The 23353-nt window shown below is 43.0% G+C and overlaps 1 protein-coding gene across 4 annotated transcripts in view; it reads left to right on the forward strand.

Moving 5' to 3' along the window:
* Window positions 1-21462, forward strand: part of stxbp5a (syntaxin binding protein 5a (tomosyn)) — an 84427-nt gene extending 62965 nt beyond the window's left edge. The window contains exons 11-27 of one of the 4 annotated variants that reach the window (XM_071527391.1): window positions 1535-1607; window positions 1792-1939; window positions 3139-3206; window positions 4304-4344; window positions 4555-4775; window positions 6593-6774; window positions 7133-7258; window positions 7955-8111; window positions 10507-10570; window positions 12807-12860; window positions 14573-14622; window positions 16144-16426; window positions 16855-17224; window positions 18431-18596; window positions 19958-20069; window positions 20203-20423; window positions 21339-21462. In XM_071527391.1, the coding sequence (XP_071383492.1) occupies window positions 1535-1607; window positions 1792-1939; window positions 3139-3206; window positions 4304-4344; window positions 4555-4775; window positions 6593-6774; window positions 7133-7258; window positions 7955-8111; window positions 10507-10570; window positions 12807-12860; window positions 14573-14622; window positions 16144-16426; window positions 16855-17224; window positions 18431-18596; window positions 19958-20069; window positions 20203-20423; window positions 21339-21380 (2378 nt within the window). In that variant the 3' untranslated portion in view covers window positions 21381-21462. Of the gene's footprint in view, window positions 1-1534; window positions 1608-1791; window positions 1940-3138; window positions 3207-4303; window positions 4345-4554; window positions 4776-6592; window positions 6775-7132; window positions 7259-7954; window positions 8112-10506; window positions 10571-12806; window positions 12861-14572; window positions 14624-16143; window positions 16427-16854; window positions 17225-18430; window positions 18597-19957; window positions 20070-20202; window positions 20424-21338 lie in introns of all 4 variants that reach the window. The other 3 variants (XM_071527393.1, XM_071527392.1, XM_071527394.1) reach the window with 3 other exon arrangements.
* The last annotated feature ends 1891 nt before the right edge of the window (window positions 21463-23353 follow it).

Here is a 23353-nt window from a genome sequence, read left to right on the forward strand (position 1 = left end):
ATAAATATGAAATTTCCCATGGGGACTGATCCTACTCCGGTTTCATTATCCAACGCGGTGAATATTACGTTTTCATTTCAGCTCTTTGTACACAATAGCCATCCAATTTGATTAAATTATTACCATATTTCCTGTATTGAGGAGTCAGTAGCTAAAACAGCTTTGATTGGAGCTGGATGGTATGGAACGTAATCCTGTATATTAAGTCTGGTGCGGCGCTCTCCAGCACATACAGAGCTCCAGGAAAAAAGATTAGCGAGTACAGTAGTTATGTAACGACATCGGTGGCTTTGCATCGGGTCACTGGCAACCTGATGTCACCGCCCCGCGATCGCATCCGGTAATGGATATTACTGGGTCTGCGGAGAGGTCGGATTACACAATACTGGTCTGGGTGGCGTGTGGGCAAGCTTAATCCAGCATTTTTTTATCGAGGAAGATGATAATCCATGATGATGTCACTGCAGATGATGCGACGTGCATACAAAACAATGTGTTCACCAATATATTTGTATGAACAAGTTGTATACTGTTACTTACATGTCATCCACGTCATCACTTAAAACTTGCATACATTTGAGAATAATAGAGCCGTAAACTGCATCTGTTTCTGAAGTCTTTGACTAGTTGGTTAGTTTGTCACATAACTTCAGGTTCCTATTTCCAATTTCAGTTCCCAATTGCCAATACCGACAGACAAAAAGACAGATGACAGACAGATAGAGAGCAGAGAGAAGTTGCGTAACAAAACACAAATGAATGCGAATCACTTGCAGACCATGTTGAGAAGAGTGAAAGGAGAAAGACAGAGGGAGAGAGATACAGGGACGATGATTGTCAAGGTCTCGGCAGCCCTGGTACAATCTGACAGCCTAAGATCTGGTCTAAGCCACAATTATTGTGCTCTCAACACCAGTTTGCATGCACCATACACACACACACACACACACACACACACACACACACACACACACACACACACACACACACACACACAGACAGACACACACACACACACACATATCCATATATTCAAAGATGTGGTGGCACACACTACTTGGACACAGACGTCTGACTTTTCTGTGGAGGGGCACAAGCGAAAAGACAATTTCCCTACAGGGGATCAATAAAGTATCCCATTATTATGTAGGAATATATAAAAGCCACATTTGTGCTTTCATCAAAGCTTTCATTTTCAAAGCTTTAATGGCCATTGAAATCTAGTATACCATAAGGGAGAATCATCTCAAGGTTAAATATGAAATCGTAATCCCAAATCACAAAGGCGCAAATGTTTAACCAGAGCAATATCCCCCACAGTTATAAATCACATAGATTAATAAGTGTTACGCATTAAGCTTTCTTGCCCTCACGTCTTCGGGGCACAGATATGATAATAACATATGCCTTGTGAGGTCTTAAAAAACCCTTGTGGTTTGTAGATTTCAGAAGAGCTCTCTCTCAAGGAATTACAAGACTGCAAGTATAGTGTAATGAATGACTTGTCATTTTGTCGTTTTGTTTCGTTGTGCAGATTTTCAGGAACCTTACGCCGTAGTGGTCCTTCTAGAAAAGGATTTAGTGGTGATCGACCTTGCACAAAATGGGTAGGTCTGACTCTGTGGCTAAAGAACTCTTCATCATCTTGACTTCCTTTGTTTCGTACACCTAGGCTACAATACCACAGATGACATATTATTACTCTTTATCATTTATTGCTTTATACTTTATATCCTGATATAGCATGATATAAACTACTGAGTGACCCAGTCTGTGCTCCCCTGTTCCTAGTTACCCCATATTCGAGAACCCCTATCCTCTGACCATCCATGAGTCTCCTGTGACCTGCTGCGAGTACTTTGCTGACTGCTCTGTGGACCTCATACCTGCACTTTACTCTGTTGGCTCGCGGCAGAAACGACAGGGCTACAGCAAAAAGGTACGGTCTGAGAAGGCTTTATTTCATAACACTGCACCCTCTATATGGATGGGAGACGTAATTTTCCCTCTGCTTGTTTTGCGGCTCCTGGAGCATCTTTTGCCACACAATCCTCTCCCCTTACATTTAAGGAAAAATTCACCTGAAAACATTTTAACACTGTTAAAAAAAGCAGCTGTTGGTAATGTACTTTGCATTTCTAGTGGCATTTTGTTGTTTGGTGATGTATTTTTCTTCTTTCCCGTGGATGACTGGCTAAATGTAGATGACGTGACGTCATGTCAAGATATGTGCAACGCAGCTACAATGGAGTTTAATAGCAGAAAAGATTTAAACTATCTAAAAGATCAAAGGTAAAACGGTAAAAGGTTTTGTTGTCTGTTCCTCAGAATCAAAGAGTACATTTTCCTAAATGCAAAATGTCAAAATTAGAAATGTAAATGTACCACGCTATACCATCTTATCACCTTAAGCCAGGACCGACAAGGTTAGAGCATCAAAATACAGAGAACACATAAACACATTACACCGCATGATGTGGCGACACTATACAGCATGCGTTAATTTGCATCAGTGGTACTATATTTCTCGTGTTGCTGTGAAACTAAATGGACTATATACAATATCACATCACCTAATGATCCTCCTCCTCTCTTCTCTCGTTCTCTCCTCTCGGCCGTGTGTCATCGGCGGTGGACCCCCCGCTCTCTTAGCCATTATGTATGCTTATGTTCTTTTCCCTGTCGCCTTGTTCTAGCTCTCGGTTGGAAATGTCAGCATGTAATGACCCAGACTGGCTTCCTAGCTGCCGTTTTTGTTAAGCAAAGGCCTGGCCGAGCTGCGGGAGAGCATTCTCACATAAAGATCACCGTTGAGTCATCCCGGTGACCTTTTGTATGTGTCAACGTGTTCAAAGCCAACCCCCCCCCCCCCCCGCTGCCGCCGCCACACATGAGCACAGACACACACATGGAGGCGCATAATGTATATATGCAGCAAGGGCGGATAGACGGGCAGATTCTCGCCCTTTCTCTTGTCCACGCTCACACACACACACACACACACACTGACCCAAGTGTTAGTCATCTGTTTCTGGAATCAAGGTTTCGACTGACGGCGGCTAGGAATCTATTGTACTCGCTCTCTCGTTTTCTCTCAGTGGCTCTTATGTGATGTGTGTGTTTGTTGTGTCTATCCAGGAGTGGCCTATTAGTGGTGGAAACTGGGGTCAAGGCACACAGAGCTACCCAGAGATCATCATCACTGGGTAAGGCAACGCTGATTTCATTACCCGTCGCTATTGTCTTGGTGCGACTCTATTACTTTCCACACTCCCGCACCATCAGGTCAACACAGAAGGAGAAGAGAAGGAGCCCTTTCTAAAATAGGCTGTAGGTCTTTATATATTCCAATCCTGTAGACTTTCCTCCATTTTGATGTTGATAATCCCGCGCTAAGGTGTCAACAGGGAAAAGATGAGTAGAGGAGGGGCGTTTAAAAGAACACACGCACTGAGAAAATGACATTGAGGTATCGGTTTGGCAGGAGGAGGGTCCCGTTCCTCTCTGTCCTCCCTCTCTCCTCACCCCCAGATGCCAAATTACTATTCCGTTCGTGTCTCTTTCCCTGAGATACTGCCACAGCCTGCAAAATATTTCTCCCCCACTGTCTCCCAACTCACTCAGCTGAAATGGCAAAAAAAAATGAGAGAAAGGACAGAAAAGAGAGATAGGAAAAAATGACAACAAAAGTAAATGTTTTTCTCCATTGACACCCAAATGGGGAGCCCTTTGTGCTTTTCACCTGCTATTTACTGTAATCCTGTGAATGCTCATGAATATGGAACATTAAAGGTGCAGTTCATTTTTAGGTGATTATTCGTGGATGTTTGTTCGGACATTTTGTCTCCAACCCGGTCGACCTACTGATCATTTCCTGGTTAAACAACCTTGTTAGATACAAGTTGTCAAAACATGATTAGTTAAATCCCTGTGGAGGAGAGATTTAGGGTGGCAGTCAACAATCCCTAGGTAAATAACAACAAAACATTTTTTTTTTTTTGCATATTTTTCTATTGTAGATGCATAGAACAGCAAAATGATCTTCCATTATGTTTCTTTCACTGTGGAGCTTCAATCAATATCTCTCTGATTTTTATATAAATATTTCCAATGCTACAAATTGCACAAACAGTGAATATTTCTTGACCAGACTGGAATTCGAAATTCGAGTTAGAAATTGAATCTCTGGATGTGCAGAAGATAGCAGGATACATGTTTATATTAAATTATTCTCTCTCTTTTTCCTTTCTTTTACTTTTCTTTGCTTCTTTTTTTTTCTTCTTTTTCCCTCTTGAATTTCCAGGCATGCCGATGGGACTGTGAAGTTCTGGGATGCCTCTGCAAGTAAGTTTACCGAACTGTTTAAGTTTCGTCGATGCTTCTGTTAGTATAAATGTTGTTTAGAGTAAGTATGGTAAGCATTTCTCTTAAGCTTAGAGCACAATATTACCTCTGATTGCACAATATTCACTATGTCAGGTTCAATATGTCAGCTGTCTCTCTTCTGCCCTACAACCCTGGTTTGCAGCTGATCCCTTTCCCCTCTCTCCCCAGTAATGCTCCAGGTGCTGTATAAGCTGAAAACAGCCAAAGTGTTTGAGAGAAGCCGGCCCAAAGAGGACAAGGGCAGCACGGAGGTGTCGGATGAAGACCCGTTTGCCATTCAGATTATGGCCTGGTGCCCTGAGAGCCGGATGCTGTGTGTGGCCGGGGTGTCAGCCAACGTTATCATCTACCGTTTCAGCAAGCTGGAAGTAACCACCGAGGTGGTGCAGGTGGGCAGCAGTGTGCATCAGTACAAGTGGTCTCAGTGCAATTTTACAAAATAACGCACGGGGGAAAGCCCGTTTATTTCCCATGCCCTGTTATTGACACCCTCTTGTCTCATACACACACATATAAGCATGGACACGCACGCAAACAGCAGACACATTTTAACTCTGTAACCGTCCATCGAGAACTTTCTAGATTCTGTGCGTTTATGTGTCATTAATTGCCCTCAGCACCTTCTTCCTTTCATTACTGTTTTAAGATTATGAGGCATAAGCCTCCTAGTGCGCACACACACACACACATACACACACACACACACTCTCAGGGTTATATAAATCTGCCTAGTCAAAGGCAGTATGGTTGCCATGCCAACAGACAGAGCAGTAAACAAGCTAAGCTAGCCTGTCATTATAATCTGCCTTGATAGCGATGGTAAGTGGTTACGGGGGTGTGATGGGAGTCTGTGTTTAATGACATAAAGAGCAATGCTTTTGTGTGTGTGTGTGTGTGTGTGTGTGCTCACATATTACAAGTGAGCGGGTACGTGTATATGTGCATATATTTCTACTGTTGGCCATTGAGTAGCTGGAACAGTCAGGTGGTGAGGTGTTAATCCGCGACTTGCTTGTTTTTTTTTTATTTTGGCAACATCTTTAGTGCGAAGCGCTCACTGCTGTGGTGTTTCTGCACTGCACTTCCCAGAGATCACCTGTCAATCAAACAGTGTGGGCGATACTGTGACGTCTTTTTCCTCTGATTTTCTGTTTATGAAGTTTGAGTTTCTCTTCTTTGTCTCTTCAGCCATGGTGGCTATCACTGCTCATGCTAACTACGTGATAGAGAGAAACAAAAACAGACATTTATTAATATGAAAATGTCACAGATATGGATTATAAATGCATTGCTCAACAGCACCTTGGCAGTAGTCGTTGAGACCGGGGAAACCATTACTCTTTCCTAACAACTTTGGTTGATTGGAACCGCCAACCTTCCAGTCACATACCAGTTTCTGATGCCTACTGCCGCCCCCAGTGAATGTGAGTGAGAGTGAGTGTCGGTGCATGTGTCAGAGAAATTTCAGACTCTATGCCTCTGTGGTCCAGGTGTGTGACTGGGGTGCCGATCAGGGCGAGACATGCAGTGGCGGTGAGCTGTAATTAGGGGAGCAACCGCTCTTCGCACAAGGCCAAACACCTATCTATAACCTTAGAGAAATGAAGGGAGAGGGGGATGGAGACGGGTGAGAGTGAGAGATGGAAGGAGGGCACCGATCACTCTTCTCTCCCACATGTCAGGGGGGGCTAATGAGACTGCCAGAATGCAAAAGAGAAGAGCATATGGGCATTGTGTGTGTGTGTCTGTCTGTGTGTGTGTGTGTGTGTGTGTGTGTGTGTGTGTGTGAAGGCGGAGGTAGCAGTCAAGTAGCCTGAAGGAGGACTTAGAACAAATTGAATATGGGGAATATCTCAGTATTGGAGGACCTCTATGACCCTCAATCTGCCTACACACACACACACACACACACACACACACACACACACATGCTCATCAAACAAATCCCAATCATCAAAGTGACTCTGGGAATTTATGTGGATGTCACTGAGGGTCAAATGTCTGTTCCTATCCTTTGAAGAATTCATGAAAATTTGTTTTTTGCCTTGGAAATATGCCACTTCATCCTCTACTGTTTTTACTTTATATACCACATAATCATGCTGTTTTGCAATCTCTTCTCTTATAAAACTGTCAATACCTCCTCTTCTGTGAATGTGTGTGTATGCATATGTGTGTGTGTGTGTGTGTGTGTTGTCTCCCATAGTTACTAGAGGTGCGTATGCAGTACGAGCTGAACGACATGGAGTCTCCAGAGGGTGGAGGCGGAGGGGGAGACCAGACACCAGCGCATGCCACCCCCGGTGCCTCCCCCCAGACCACCGGCCCGCCCTCGCACCCCTCCACCAGCAGCAACAACTCCGACGGCGGCAACATGCCCTGCCTCAAGTAGGAAACACACACACACACACACACGCTCACACAGAACTCTCCCGAGCACCAGGAGCGCTCGCACACAGACACACACACACACACACACTCACACACTCGTACACACAAGAATCTTTCCCTTTTGCCTCAAGCACACTTGCGCCGACTTAGTCAGCGCCTCAAGCGTTCTCAGCCACAGCCTCCCCATCCTCCCCTCGCAGCCGCTCGCGCCAAACCCTCAGCCCACACACAAAGATGACTTCGCCTCGAGACTGCAGCCGCACCACTTGTCATTCTCCTTCTGAAACGTTTTCCCTCTCCTGTCCCTTTTTTTCTCTTTTCCTCTCTCTGTCCCTCTCCGTCTCGTTCGGTCCAGAGTGCGCAGTACTCCTCTGAAGCAGTCCCCCGGTTACCAGGTAGAGCTGGTGGTCCAGTTGGTGTGGGTGAGTGGAGAGCCTCCTCAGCCGATCACCAGTCTGGCGCTCAATTCCTCCTATGGCCTGTAAGTACGCACACAGTACCGTCTAAGTCCAGACAGAAAGTCAACGGTCGCCCTCGGTCTAGCAAACGCATGAAGTATTTTATCTATATCTCTCTCCTCTTTCTCTTCTTTCACTAAAATAGCTGTTTCCATTTGTGTTGACAGAGCGAATTAGATGCTCGGTATATGAGGATTTCTTTCCTCAAATGCACACCGTTGAATGCCTTACTGTTACTGTAAATGTTCGTCACACCTTCTCGTCCTGTTCCTATTGTGCAAATAAATTAACACTAAAAGGATTGAAATCTATAAACAGCACCTTATAAAGCCTGTAAAGACGGCCCAATGTGACCCCGGTGTCCAAAGCGGTGAAAACTGCGCAAAACGGACAGGCAGTAAACTTTATGAAGTGTTTTGGTCTGGACTCGGTAAACAACCTCTCAGTTCAAGCAGCCAGACGGGGATCTGAGTCCCTTTGATATGATTTCCCTCCTAGCCCTGCTCGGGGCTAGAGTGACAACCAGCCTTGTCAACACAATTCATGGCTGCCAGGAAATTTTTGGAGACTTCGGCTGCTTTCCGCTCTAACTATATTTCATCTCCAAATCAAATCCAATCTCCTCTTTTCCTCTCTTCTTGTTTTTCTGACCCATCTCTACCTCTTCTCTCTGCCTTTTCATCTTTCCACACCCTCCCTTACTCTTCCTGTGCCCTCAGTGTGGTGTTTGGCAACAGTAACGGTCTGGCGGTGGTGGACTACATCCAGAAGACGGTGTTGCTGAACCTGGGGACGGTCGAGCTGTACGGCTCCAACGACCCCTACCAGAGACAGCCGCGCTCGCCACGGAAGACACGGCAGCCCTCTGGAGGTAATGGGGGGAGGATAAGAGGGTAAAGAGAAAGATGAGATCACCCACACTTAACATTTACATAAGAAATTCATCGTAGAAGAGGAAGAGATACCAATTCCTCCACCGACAGTTGCCTTAGACTTAATAGACCAGAATGCAATGCAGCCAGAAGACATGTTCCGTTTTGCTATCGCTGTTGCTTTCTCCACCTACACGTCCACAGCTGAATCATCACACTTTCAATCTATTTGCCCTTACTGCAAGCTAAATGCCCGTACGCCCACCTTTGATTGAAAGCAACAGATTCACACCCCTTCTCTGGCAGTTGTCAAAAGTAATTCTGGGACAAGAAGAAAATCACTAACTGAAGTAGATGAAGACGAGGCAGGTTGAGGGAAAGTGGGTACACCGAAAGAGTGAATTACAATGATTAATCACAAAATAACAACGTAGAATGCACTGAACATCAGAAATTGATGATATCTGACAAAATGTCCACGGGTGGATTTTTCAGTTAAGGTTAAGGACTGGGTTAGGATAATAACCAGTTTTTAGGTGAACATTTATGATAGGGTTCTGCCTTTGGAGCTTAGCAGCAACCAACAGTAGGACTGTAGTAACCACAGAGGTCCAGCCTGGCTGATCAGCTCTGCAAACAGAATAGTTGTATGACATGACCTCATACTGAAAAACAGTGTTGCTGCAGTGATAACGAAAGTCCATAGCTACAGTCTTCTCTATATTACAAGGAGTCTGGGAAACAATATTTTTCAGAAAAGTAGAATCACACATGCTGTACAGTATCTACAATAAAAGTATCCTGACTTTTTTCATAAGGTTGATATAAGACAGAGCAATTTGACAACATAAATCCTCCTACTGTCATTGGGCGTTGATTTTTCTCTGTTGTATCTCTCTCTCTCTCTCTCTCTCTTTCTCTCTCACACACACACACACACATACGCACACACACACACACACACACACACACACACACACACAAACACAAACACACAGGCTCTCACGCCCATCCCTTTCACACACCTTGCCACTGCAGCATCATTGTAATATTGACAGATAGCAAGAGGCACGGCACTCAGTATGGGCACACTGCCCCCCTGTGTTAGAGGATGGCACTGCAGCACATAGATGATGCCGCAGTGTCATGACTGTGTACCGCCCATGCTTAAGCAACAGTTTGATGGATGAATTAGGAAGGTGTGTGTGTGTGTTTATTTATTGATATTTGTGGTTGTTTGTGCACAAACACATGCTATGCAGGTATGCATGCACACACACACAAATACTGTACATGCACACTCATACACACACACACTCATACACACACACACACACACACACACACACACTAACTCATACGCACATGCACACACACACACACACACACACACACACACAGAGCATCTGGTGTCATTGACTGGTAAGCAGTGGGCTGGCACCTGTCAGAGCTTGGCGAGTGTAAGCAGTAATCAGGCGTCCAGCTGTGTTTCCCTGCCAACAGGGACTGCTGTCTGCTCGGCTTTCTGCCTCACAGGACAATGTCGCACACATGCACACACACGTGCACGGACGTGAGTGCGCTAAAGGGAGGAATTAGGCATAAGACAACCAACGTATAACTTATCCTAAGTCCTCCTGGCAAAAAAATGAACCTTATTCCAGATAAGCATTAGAGAAATACAGAAAAACTGCATTTTTGGGAGATTGGCTTGTTGGTACTATCCTGTAAAGTGATGAGAACAAAGACACAAAAATCATCCATGTGTCCCCAGTAGATCATTTGCTTCAGTGCTGCATGCTAACACTTTAGCATGCGCTTGAGGGATGGTAGACGACAAATATCGACTAGCATGAGAAGATGCAAACTTGTAGTAACTCAAAAGCGAAATGGTAAATTATTTTAATTGATATGCAGTTAATTCTGGCAGGTTTGTGTAGGAGATTGGTAAGGTTTACAAGAAATATGATACAAAAATAAAATACTGTTTTTGAAGTTGGACACTGTGCTAGCACAGCACTTTGGTGTTAACAGGTGAGATTTTCAAGTGAATGTAGTTTCCCTCACTCCTATCCTCCCCACTCCTCCACCTCACCACCTAGAAAGCACTAACGCACTTGTTACTAAAAGGTCAGTCTTCTTACTTTGGATAATGCTAGTCGCCTACTATCACTCAACATGGCATATGCTAAAGTGTTAGCATTGAGCACCAGAGCAAACAATTTACCTGGGACACATGGATGATTTTGGTGTCTATGTTCTCATCACTTAACAGGGAATTACAGTTACACCCACTTAATAACAAAAAAACAACCCCAGGGTTCTTTTAGACTTGCAACCTTGTTTTGGAGTGACTGCGACTACTGTAGAGTTGAAGTGTTTGTGCGATCCTCTCTGCAGGTCTGTGTGACATCAACGAAGGGTCGGCCACATCAGAGGACCGCTGCAAGTCCCCAACCTCAGGTAACATGTCCTTCAGAGCCTTACAGAAGAAGAGCCAGAAATATAACAATGCATAGGCTTCGAAGCTTTGCGTTATCTAAAGGGAAAAACTGAACACTGAACCAGTCCAAAATATATGTATCTTTGTAATACCATGTATTTGAATGCAAGATGAGCAATGGTTAAGGAAGAGGGTTTATGTTTCAAAAGAGTCTCTACTTTACACTCTATTTTATTGGAAATGTTGCCAAATTACAGGAAAAGTGTGGAAGGTTTTTAGTTGAACCATAAAATTGTGTGGCTGTCAGTTTCAATCTACCTCAGTCTTTTATTAATGCATTGGTTGAGTTTAAGACTGTAACAGTTAATGGGTTTTGTGAGTGTGGGTGTGTTCAGTGGGTCCCATTTGTGAAACATGCAACAATGCACTCCTTCCCCACTTTGTGGAAAGTTCACTAGACAGGAATACATTTGTTTTAATCTGTTTCAGTATCCTGGAAAACTGGGTTATTGGCTGTAAACGCATCCAATCTCTGTGATGCTAAATTAATGCGACAGCTTAGAATTATAAATTGAATTGAATCGTTAAACACAAAACTCTGCAGTCTGGGCAGGAAACTCATTAATTCACATTAAATGGAGTATTACTTAAGAAGAGAAAGTTCAATTTGAGGGGCCTTGGGGATTTTCAAACATCTTAAGTAATCACATAATTGTGAAATGTATTTTTCCAGTATAATTCTATGATTTGCCAAGATGTGAATTAGCTTCTGAGTAGGATTTCGGGCAGAGATCTCCAGACCTCGATTTTCAATTGGATGTTTATAGCTGTCTGGATGCGCTGTATTGTCTTTCCAGACCATTATCATATTAAGGAGTTTTCATATCAGTTAAAGTCATGACCAGTTGCAAACAAGATAAGCTGTAATGCACAAAAGATCAATTTTATTTTCATTAGCAACTTTACGTCGCTTGCCAAATTATGCTCTGCTTTTTCACTCGAAATATTGGGACCTTCGATGATTGCTTAGAAGTGCGTTGTGTATTGCAGCAATAAGGTGCTTTCTTGTTCACTAACTTGCCTCCTTGTTAGTCTACGTCATTAGTATTTCAGCTGAAGGCGCATGATGAGAGAACAGCCCAGATCCATCTCATTAGGGGGAACTTGGCATTAGCAGAGAGTCACTGAAAATAAGGAGCTTTTTAAAAAGGTCAGACAGAAAACAAATCTCAAAGTCTGGAGTCCCGCTGCTGCTTCTAGGTGTGATGGCCGCCCAAACCGCAATGTCTGGTGCCACTAGACTGTAGTCCGCCGTATCTGCTGGTCTGCATTATTCATAGGAGAGACAGATATGTTCCCACACTGCAAAAAATAACACTTAACAAGTCAGTTAGTCTGGTATTGAGTTGTTTTTTCCTTAAAACAAGTGATAAACTCTGACAATGATTTCACTTGTTTCCAAGGCAGTTTCACCTGTTTCGAGAAAGTTCCAATATCTTGAATTGAGACAGATCACTCTGCTAGTATCAAGATAGTGTTACTTGATTCAAGAAAACTCTGGAAACAAGTTGATTTACATTCGAAACAAATTAATGAAATAATCTCACCTCGTTGGCAGATTTCTTCACTTTTTTTTTAAAGAAAAATAAGATGTTAATGCTCATTACTAGACAAAACGACTTGCAAAGATGGATATTTTTCCAACTTCCAAATATGCCTCCTCTTGCCTTTGACATTGCAAGGGCATACACTCAGTGCCTTTTGTACAATCCACACCTTGTGGGTGTGCACACTTACACAATCAAGGTGTTTTAGTTAGAATTTTGCTGGTTAGTCTGATTTAATGTTTTTTCATTTCAGGCCATATGGCAATAAAAATTAGTAAATTTGAAATGGTGTGTAGACTTTTGATATCCACTGTACATCTGCCCCTCATGACTGAACATCACCTGATTTAATGGGTGAAATCAATAAGGGATCAGAACTTCCACCTGATTCTCCTGGTCAGTTTATTTCATGGGAAAGAGTTTTAAGGCACAGAGTATAACATGTTTTGTATCAAAAGCGTGTTGAAACTGTTAACTCCACCTAACAGGGATGCCTGTGAAGCAACTTTATTTGGATTGAAAGCACAATTTGCCGTCGGACAAAATAACCGGTGGACTCATCGTGGTAAACAATGATGGTTTTCTAGTGTTTAGTAAAGCCCAAGGGTGTTTCTAACCGCACATCTACTTTACTTCCCCCCCTCAAAAGTGTTGATGTCAAACAGCAATCTACAGCATTTCTACAATGGAGGTGGTAGAGGAGGTAAGATTGGCCAAAGATTTTCATCAGAGGCCGTTTAGGCAGGACAAATATGGTCCAAATTTGTCCACCCTGTTTTTTTGTTTCGTTGTAGAAAAACTGTCTCTGTCCTCCGTTTCATAGTCACCACAGTGAGAAAACATAGACTAGAGGATACACACCCAATTCACTTTAGTTGACTTAGACTCACATTGCATGCTACATGTATGTAGCACGAGTGTCACATTGTAATTGTGCCTGAGTGTGACATTTGTCCTGACCTCCTGCAACAGTTGCCCTGTCTTCACTATGAGTCACATGATGATGTCTGTCCATAGTACAGTATGATGACGCCCCGGAGCAGAGAGCTACTCATCTGTCCAACTGTCTTTGTATGCCTCTACACAGTGTTGGTGAAATAGGTTACTAAGACTGCTTAAGTCGTATTTAAATACATAGACCAGTCAAGAGTGAGTCCAAATAAGGGATTCCAGGTCCCGCCCCCCGTCAGTCACATGAAAATAAATAGCAGTGTAAAATAATTGCCTCTAACTACTTCTGAGACTAACATTAATAATTTTGCTTTAGAGGTTTCCTCTAATATGAGTTTCTTTATTTGTTATGGTGTATTCTGATCAGTTTTGAAGCCACAATGAAAAAAAAAACTAGCTAGCCATAACATAACTTCCAGTTTCAGTGCGTGCATGACATGAGTGTCCCTTTCACCACATACATTTTCTCCTAGTTTGCTAGAGTGAGATGGCAGTATCTATTGCTAACCTGACATCTTTTTCAACAAAAAGTTTTTTATTTTATATTTTTATTTTTATTTTTTTTGGTGGACAGCTGCAGACCCAAAGTGCAGATTGCACACTCTCGTGGCTTTGCGACGCAAGGATGTTACAACATCCACACCATAGTTGCTAGCAAAATATATTTAAAAAAATAGATTACATCAGTAAAATATCTCATAACTTCGTTCAGTGTCATTACTATTGATGTGATTTCACTCCCTTTAAAGGTGAAATGATACGGGAACCAAAAGTCCAGTTCATGTTTGCCATATGCAAAAAATCCAGATAGCATCCAAAAAGTTCGGAAATGACTTGTATATTGTGGAGCTCAAGATAGGAGTACAAATGGGATTAGGTGTGTTTTGTACTTGTTGATACAGGTGTTAGGAGTGGGGATGCTTTAATTTAGTGCCCAAGTTGTTAATGAAAGAAGCCAAAAATCCTGGAACAGTAACTAAAGTTGACTTACAGTAGCTAGCAGTACCTCAGTACCTTTTGACCATCTTTTCACTGTCTACTTCCATCTTGCACACTTCTGTTTTCTACTTGCTGTTTCTTGTTACCTCCTTGTTCTTGGTGCATGCTCCTCTGGCATGAGGGTCCTGAATGGCTGTGCAGTTTTGATGTGTCTTACCACTCCTCTCTTCCAGGGCATTATGCGACCAGAGCTTCCCTCCTTTGTTTCGTCTGTCACAGCATGCCTCAGTGTTTTACAGGGTTGTCTCTGAATCCTTACACAGAGCCTCCTCCTGTGTAACGCATTTTGGCTCCTCTGTAGTCAATGAAACGATCCCCAGCCAATTACTCCAAAGCCTTTTTGTCGTTTCCGTGTATTTTAGCTTTGTGCACAATCCTAGCCCAGTGCTAGTTATCTAGCTTTGCATGGCATCGTGTGTTAGCTTAGACGTGTGTTTGTAAAGAGGGATGTTCTCTTTTTTCCAGCAAAGATGTCACGGAAATTAAGCTTGCCTACTGAGCTAAAGCCAGACTTGGGTAAGCCTTGACTTCGTGTTTACAAAAAAACTTGTATGAAATTTTTTTTATCACTCCAACTGGACTCCACCACATCCCATCAGTCCAATATTATCTGGTTATTATTAGCGTCAAAATTGGCAAGCTACGCAGAAGTTTCCATGAGGAGAAACTAGCACATAGGTGTTCATGAAAACATCAGACACCATGAAGATTTCATATCAAAGCTAGTAAGTCGCACTGAAGACCATGGCTAGGAACAGGAAGCAATTACCGACTTTGCAATGGATTGAATCTGAACTGAAATTCATTGAATTGAACTATATCAAATTTATCCAAATTGAATTCTGTGTAAAATTTTCTAAGGTGCTCCAACTCCCCCTTTTTGACCTTGGTGAGGTGTTCTAATGTAGGTCAATGGTGCTAAGCTAAACTAATGCGCACTCCATCTCACCATAAAGCTCTCCATAGCTTCTGCAGCTTTCTCTTTCTCTTCCATGTTTCTCCATGTCTTTCCTTTCTCTGGCTGATTGGTTCTTTTAAAATTTGTGAAATTGGAAAATTGACATTTTTTTCCCTACATAGGTGACAAACACATAAAGAAACATACTTTTTTCCTCCTCTCCACCGTGTTCTAACAAAGCAACATGTACAACTATTTTTTTCATAGGATCCTAAAGTACCAAGAAGCTAGGAAGGAAGGTTTTTTTTTTTTTTTGAGGGGTCAAATTAAAACATGTGCAAGTGCCAAATATAACACATTTTTGGTATGCTTGTTTAAGAGTTAAGTTCCAGTATTGTATTCATACAACTTAAGTGCCTGAAAGCTGTTTATTTCCCTAATAATACAACTATTGATTGGGGGTGATATGCTATTACGCTAATGTTTTTAAAATGTTGATCTGTTAGTCTGTAAAAATACTATACCAGTGCCAAAATTGTATTGTGTACGTTTTTTTTTTTTTTTTTTGCACTGACACAATATAGGACAACTGTAAGGTTGTAAAGTCAAAGTCAAATAAGTTTCCCAGGTGTCTGCTCTGTGCTGCTGTTTGCCAAGACTTCCTGTCTGTTTGCCAAATGACAATTAATATCATGAGCTCCATCTGTCCTACAGATAAAAACAAAGCGGCCTTTTATACATTTACCCTTAACCTTGAAACTGGAACCCCAAACTCTTTCGGATTACTCTCCCAGTTTGCCATGTATGCAGAAAAGTATCATCATTTTCAATACCTTAAAAAGATCAGTTGTAAACGAATACGACTGCTTCACGCCGAGTTTCAAATGACACATTAAACTTTTAGAACTATGAAATTGTCCGTTCCTTGTTTCTGCTCTTTTAATTGTGCTTAGCAACCAAAGTACTTATAAAGACTGTGTGAAATATACTTTTTTATGTACCATTTTATTTCAGTTTGTGCCTTGAATCTGTGTGTTTATTTATGTAATTAATTGTATGTACAGTTACGTCTATGTGTGTCTGTCCTGTGTTGTCAGTGCTTTGCGGGTGCTTTACCTCTCTCTGTCTTCTCCTTACTGTCCTCCTGTCTGTATGCCCGCCGCGGGGTGCTAACCCATTAGACCACCGGGACAACTCTTTCAGCCGCTCGCGCTCCTCCAGCGTCACCAGCATCGACAAGGAGGCTCGGGAGGCTATCACCTCCTTCCACTTCTGCGAGACCTTCGCCCGCAAGGGGGACAGCGTGTTGACGCCCTGCCTGTACGTGGGCACCTCCCTGGGCACCGTGCTGGCCGTGGCTCTCACCTTACCACCTGCTGGGGAGCAACGGCAACTGCAGCCAGTCATCGTCTCACCTACCGGTAGGTGGTCGGATTCAAGCAAGGAGGGATGGATGGGTAATAGATAGATGCATAGCAGATTGGTATCTGATGTAGATGAAGACTGAATGGACTTGGCAGATGCATAAAGTGGAGTGGATTGTAAGATTAATGCAGGAATCGGGGGAAATGTGCATGTAAGAACATATTGTCACTGTTAACTTTTCAGGAACTAAGAAAAGCAGCCTTATTTTTAGCTTGATGACAATGCATTTTTGACACTATCCAAAGGGTTTTGAAATAGTTTCATAAGCCAAAGAGGTCAGACAATTTTCTCAACCCATAGAGAAGCATGTAATTATTCAATTGAAACCAAGTTATGAGGTTTACACAAGACAGGGGCAATAATGATGATGTCACAGAGTTGAAGCACAAGTTTCAGTAACGCGCCTTTGCCTCTCCTCCACTAGGCATGTTGGTACGGGTGAAGGGCAGCATCATGCGGATGGCTTTCCTGGACTCCACAGGTTCCATCCTGCCCCCTGCTTACGAGCCCTGGTACGAACCCAACCTTTCAACCGACGGCGAAGAGCGAGACAAGGTCCGCAAGCGGCGTCCCGTCTCGGTGTCGCCCTCCACCTCCCAGGACCTCAGCGAGAGCCAGTATGGCGTGGTGTGTTCAGAGAAACAGGCCAAAGTCATGTCCCTGCCCTCCCAGACCTGCATCTACAAACACAGTATCACAGAGACCTCTTTCATCCTCCGGGCAGACGTGGTGCAGATGAGCGGAGGCGTCTGCGTGGCGTGTTTCTGTGCCAATGGGCACATCATGACCCTCAGGTAAGGAACATGTCAGGCTGTGTCAGAGATCTTCAGAGCTTCATATTCATATGAGTAGATGATTTGTTCTGCCCAGTATCTGTTTAGCATTTCAGGATGCGCATGACTTAGCAATTTCACAGAGAACATTACACACACTTTCAGCAGAAGTTTCACCTTGGGACTTTATAAACCAAAAAACATTGGGAGGTCAACATTAGTTGTTGAAGATTGCTGGCCAAATGCTTCTTTAATGTAGTTTCATGATAGAATGATCCTTGATAGAATTTTGTTCTCATCTTTGTTATGTCTGGTAAACACTCACCTTCCCCCATATTCAAGGGTAAAGCAACCGAATGTCTGAATGTGAAAATTACACTTTGCCTTAGCAATATCAAACGAGTCAACAGGTGGAGTGTCTGAACCTTTGGATGACAGAGATGGATGTAGTCAATTATATCATGTCATCAGTTAGACCTCTCCTTTTGCCTCGAGTCTGTAGGCAAAGTCAGACACAAACTTTTGTCCTGATGCACACCCACAACTAACACACCCACCAACATACACACACACATCTTCATACTTCTATCCTTATGAGGACCGTCCATGGACTACATGCATTCCCTGACTCCAGCCCTAACCCCTAACCCTCACCACTACGTACCTAACCTTAACCCTTCCTCTAACCTAAACCTAATGCTAATTCTAACCTTAACTTTAAATCCAAGTCGTAAAACTCACACACACGCACACACACATACACTGGGTTGATATTGATGCAGTGTGTAGAAGGGTATTAGTGAGGAGGGGTATGTTAGCCTGCCGCTCAACCTCATTCATCTCCACCTCCCCAGAGGAGAGATGGAGACAGAGACAGAACAGCCTCCCATCTGGGTGTCTGACAGGGCAAGGACACCCAGCTGCCTGCCTGTCTCTCTGTCTGCATGTCTCTGTGTATGTGTGTGTGAGTGTGTGTGAGTGCACATGCATGTGTTGTAGGCCAAAGATAGTGATATATTGACGTTTAGAGATTACTGTAAAACCGCTAATAGTAGCCCAAGTGAATATTGACTTCAACAAACAAAGTGGTCATGTATTGAATAGAGACAGGTGTTATGGAACTGAAATAGGAGACCAGGCATTTATTGTCATTCTTGCAGTATTTTTTTAATCTAAAATCACTCACTTTTTAATCATTTTTCAATCATTTCTGTGTCCCCTGTCCAGTTTGCCAGGACTGAGACCGCTGCTGGATGTAAACTACCTGCCTTTGACAGACATGCGGATAGCCAGGACCTTCTGCTTCACCAACCTGGGCCAGGCCATGTACCTCACCTCCCCCACCGAGATCCAGAGGATCACCTACAGCCAGGACACCTGTGAGAACCTGCAGGTCAGTTAATACTCAGAAACAAGAGTCACTCAGCTTGTACTGACACATTGCAAGACTGTCACACAATACAGGGCTGACACATGAAATGCAGGACAAAACGTAACAGGACCTCACATATAGTGCAGACAAGACATACCATATGACGACATATAGCTGTATCAACATACAGTCGGTAACAGTAGTACAGGATCGAAGTACCATAGGGTCCCAATCATGAGTCGGTTGTACAGAATAGGAACAACTTGAAAAAGTGGTGAGGCATTGGTAGTGCAAAACAAAGTGACAAGGATCTGCTAGTGCAGTGGAGGCAGAGTACAGGATGATAAATAAAAGATGCTTAAATGAAATGAATGAATGTGCAAAATACAACTTGGTTGATAGATAGCCTGAATGTCTGAATCCGTGTCTATGTGTAGATTAGCATTGTTCAGTCACTGTCATTCCAGGGTAGTGTTGTGTGGCATGTGCGCACAACAAACACACACACCCCAACATTTATACAATCCCAGGACTTTACTTGCTAATTTTGCCAGCAAAGTTATCAGTTCTGGGGTTGTATAAAAGCCTAAAGCAAGCAAAGTTAGCAAAAGTGCCTCTTGTGTTTTTTTTTTTTTTTCTGCTCCTCCTGTGTTTGAAACATATTCATATGAAATAGACCAGGTGACATGCATTCATGGGCACGCTCACATTAGAATTCACAACACATACTGGATATACCTTCTTTTTTTTCCCGGTGTTTCCTCAGAAATCCAGTAGGATTCTTGAGGATTCATGAAAATGTTCTGCTGTGGTTCTAAGTGTTGGTCTAAGTGTCAGGTGGAATACTATGTGTAGTGTAAGTTAGTGTAGCTTGGATCTGTGCCAAGAAAGGGAATAGATGGGGTTCTGGTGCGTTGTAATTTAGTGTTGAGCCTCCTAAAAGTGTCATGGGCCTAATCCATCATGACATCATTAAAAGAAAGTGCCCATTTGATCGCTCCACTGCCTTACTTCCACACCCCAGCAAGGTTTCTAGGTAGGCACTTAAGTTATGGAATGATTACATCAGATCTTATGTATTGGTAACTGTGTATATTATATGGATATTACAAGTCATGCTTCAGAATTTTGGGTTTTATCCTACATGCTGGGAGCATAAATGAAGTGAATAGTGTAAGGCATAGAAAACATATATAGTATTCAAGTTTACACATTAATGTAAACTATCTTTGGGAAGTATCTTTGGGAACGTGCATACAAGGTGCTCACAGAGTTAAGCACATGCATAGCGGGTAAAAATACATTGCACAAATACACAGAGACACCCATCTGTGACCACTCCAAATGTATGCAGCAGGGTAATGTGTGTGTATGTGTTTCAGGAGATGCTGGGTGAACTGTTTACACCAGTGGAGACACCAGAGGCACCAAACAGAGGGTTCTTCAAAGGTCTCTTTGGAGGAGGAGCACAGTCACTGGACAGAGAGGAACTATGTGAGTCCAACCCACACACATTCATTTACGCACGTGCCCAGATATATACAACCGCTGTCGTTCAAACCTTGGTTTATGCAATTTCTCATTTGCACATCTCTCTTCCTGTTCCTCCCTTCCTCCCTTCACCCAGTCGGTGAGGTAGCTGCTGGTAAGGCGTCCCGAAGCCTGGCCCAGCACATCCCAGGCCCGGGGGGCATTGAGGGCATGAAGGGGGCAGCCTCCGGTGTGGTTGGGGACCTGGCACGTGCCCGGATAGCACTGGATGAGAGAGGCCAGAAACTGGGTGAGCTGGAGGAGAGGACAGCTGCCATGATGGCCAGCGCAGACTCCTTCTCCAAACACGCCCATGAGGTAAGGGGTGAAGTCAAAGAGTTTGAAAATCTAGAGAGAGCAGTCACATATTGTACTATGTAATATTCTACCTAGAATACTACACTGCTTCTTCTTCATTTGTGATTTAGTCGTCACTAGAGAGCTGAATCTGATCATTACTGCTACTTAGTGGTAAGAGTGATGGGTTTAGAAATCAGACTGACAATTTCCCCAACAATACATTATATCTTATGATTATAGCCTACATCACAATTTGATTGGGGTATGAAAGTAAACAGTCACAACAACTTAGGACAAAACTTGATGTTTTGATGCCTTATTTTCATTGGCAAACTGTTCTGTACAGTGCCAGAGAAAATGGAAAATAAAGATTGGCCTGCAAAAGAAATAGATTACTGAATAATCTTCCAAAGGAAGGAGACATTGAAAATACAAGATGGAAATAATATTGACTATTTCAGTTTGATTTGACTTGCGGCCACACTAACAGTGCAAACTTGGAGTGTGTAAATGTTTATGTAGCCTTGCTATGTGCGCATTGTGCAGTGAGGAACAGGATGCGTAATGAGTGCTCAGTCTCCTAATCTCTATGGGCGAATTGTTTGAGAAATATTACTCAGTTACAATGTCTAACCACTAGGAGGTAGTAGTCCCTTTTTATCTTTGAGCCTATGGCAGGTTCACATAAGATTAGAAATAGGCAGTATGAGCTCAAGATTTATACATTTCAGGAAGAAAAGGATGCTGACAAACAGGGAGATGTCGATAAAGGAGATGAGACAGGTCGATAAGGGATTTTTAAGCCTTGTGGCAATTAACAATCATGAGAATCATGGATTGCGAAACTCATCACTGGGAAGGTTTTCCTCATATTTTGCACATCGAGTGTATCTCTCTCTATTCTCACTCCTACATCCTCTTCTGTGTTGGCAGATGATGCTGAAGTGCAAAGACAAGAAATGGTACCAGTTCTGATCGGCGACGGGGGAGGAGCAGAGCTCCGCGGACATGACTGTCACCTTCCATCGGCTCATTTTGGACTCACAGTACCCCCCCCCCCCCACCCCGCCCCACCTCCCCCTTCTATCTGTCCATCCATTAATCCGTCCCTCCAACCCTTCTTCACTGGGACACTTGGGATTCTCTTCCCTAGCACAATGATGAACACTGTTCTTACCTCAGTCTTAGGGTGGAACTGAGGAGCGGACAGGGGAGAAGGATAAACTCAGAGGGAGCAAACAAAACGGTGTCTTTTATTTTTTACGTTCTCGTCCGTTCGTTCGTTTCGTCTTTCTGTTCAGCCTCTCCTCCGGGGTTGCCAATTGGCCGGTCGCGCCTGGAGATTCTTCGTTCCCATTCGCCAAAACGTCCGTCACTGTTGTCTCCGCTCCAGCCACTCTGGGGCCAGTGTTCAAACAGACGAAAAAAGAGAAATAAACTGATGAAGAAACGATGACTACAAAAAATGCTCAAAATGTAAAAAGAAGGAAAAAAGAATCTAAATACATAACTATATATACATAAATCTATATAAATGCGCAACGCTGTATCCACTTCCGACTGACAAGTACAAAAGAGAGGGACAACTGGGAAAAGGAGACGCGGGGCAGGAAGGCCAAAGGAAGCACTGCGGGACGTGCTGCCACAGTGACGCCTCCTCTATGCAGAGTGTCACAGGGATAAAAGCAACTCATTCTGATGTACATTGGATATCTCGTCTTCTCGCTCGACCTCTAGACTCTCCTCTGTATCTTACAGACTCTCATATCATTACCGACAGTATGCGTGTTTTGATTTCTACTTTATTGCCATTCCTCTTGTTTGTTAATTGTTTGGTTTTTGCTCCGTCTGTATTATTGGAAAATCTCTTATTTTTCTATTGTTGTGAAAGTGAATGATATTTGAGTTATTGGAAAATATGTTTTGTGGCTTTTGTCTAAGAACTCAGATTAATTTCTCCTTATGAAAAGGGCTGGAATCTAAAGGAGGGCAAGGATATAAAAGGCATATATCATTTAGTACTCACTGACATGGCAACATCAGATTTCTTGACTCGGAAATCTAAAGGCAAGACCTTATGAGCCGCACATGGTTCGTTGTATACCTGAGGATTTTATTTATTGACTTATCTAATGTGATGTTAACTGCCTCCCTCACCCTCTAATGCCATAAGCTTCCACAGTTTGGCTTGGTCTGCAAGTGTGTCTGTATAAATGCTGATGAGATCAGTGTTAAATACACTAATAGTCTAGCCAGATTTGTTGGGTTTTCAGGAGTTTCCAATGGACGTATGATCCTGGAGTGCACATCGGTACGGAGATTATATACACACGAGTAGAAAACCTATTCATGTGTGTTCATATATGCAGGATTATATGTACATGGATGTGTAGACCTTTAAAGGCATACATTTTGAAACATATGTTATTTTTTTTTGCTGCCAGTTGTCTGTATGAGAAAGTCTGTGTGATTGGTCTGTTAAAATGTATTTATTGAGGTGCAAGAGACAGTTACAGTATGTGTTTGGTGTCAGAAACTTCAGAAGCATTCACCACAATCACTATCTTGTTTCCACGTCCATATTGGTAGTAAAGCTCAAATGTGGTGTATCTCTCAGTGTCTACCAGGCTTTTACCGTTTTTTTCTGTATATAGGTAAATAGTTTGACAATCTAAGACCAATTGGAAAGTAAATGTTGAGGTTGCTCACGCGACATAAGAGGAGAGTGGCCATATTTTTTCTGACGCCAAAGAGTTACTTTAGCTTTTCCATTGCATTGTCATTCGGCTTGCCGCTCCATGAGTCTCAACACCGGACAGTATAATGCAGAATGGCTTCACCCGTCAAGTGCAGACCCAGGATTTCGGATGCGCGCGTCCATCGCTTCGGCAAGGTTCCACTTTGAAATATTAGCATCTTCATCAGCTTTCCTGGTTTTGAGCGAAGGG

This window comes from Centroberyx affinis, unplaced genomic scaffold, assembly GCF_046629955.1.
Source record: "Centroberyx affinis isolate AG114_WGS23_722 - 3 ecotype Tasmania unplaced genomic scaffold, CSIRO-AGI_Caff_v1 ptg001527l_1, whole genome shotgun sequence".
In the NCBI taxonomy this organism is placed as follows: domain Eukaryota; kingdom Metazoa; phylum Chordata; class Actinopteri; order Beryciformes; family Berycidae; genus Centroberyx; species Centroberyx affinis.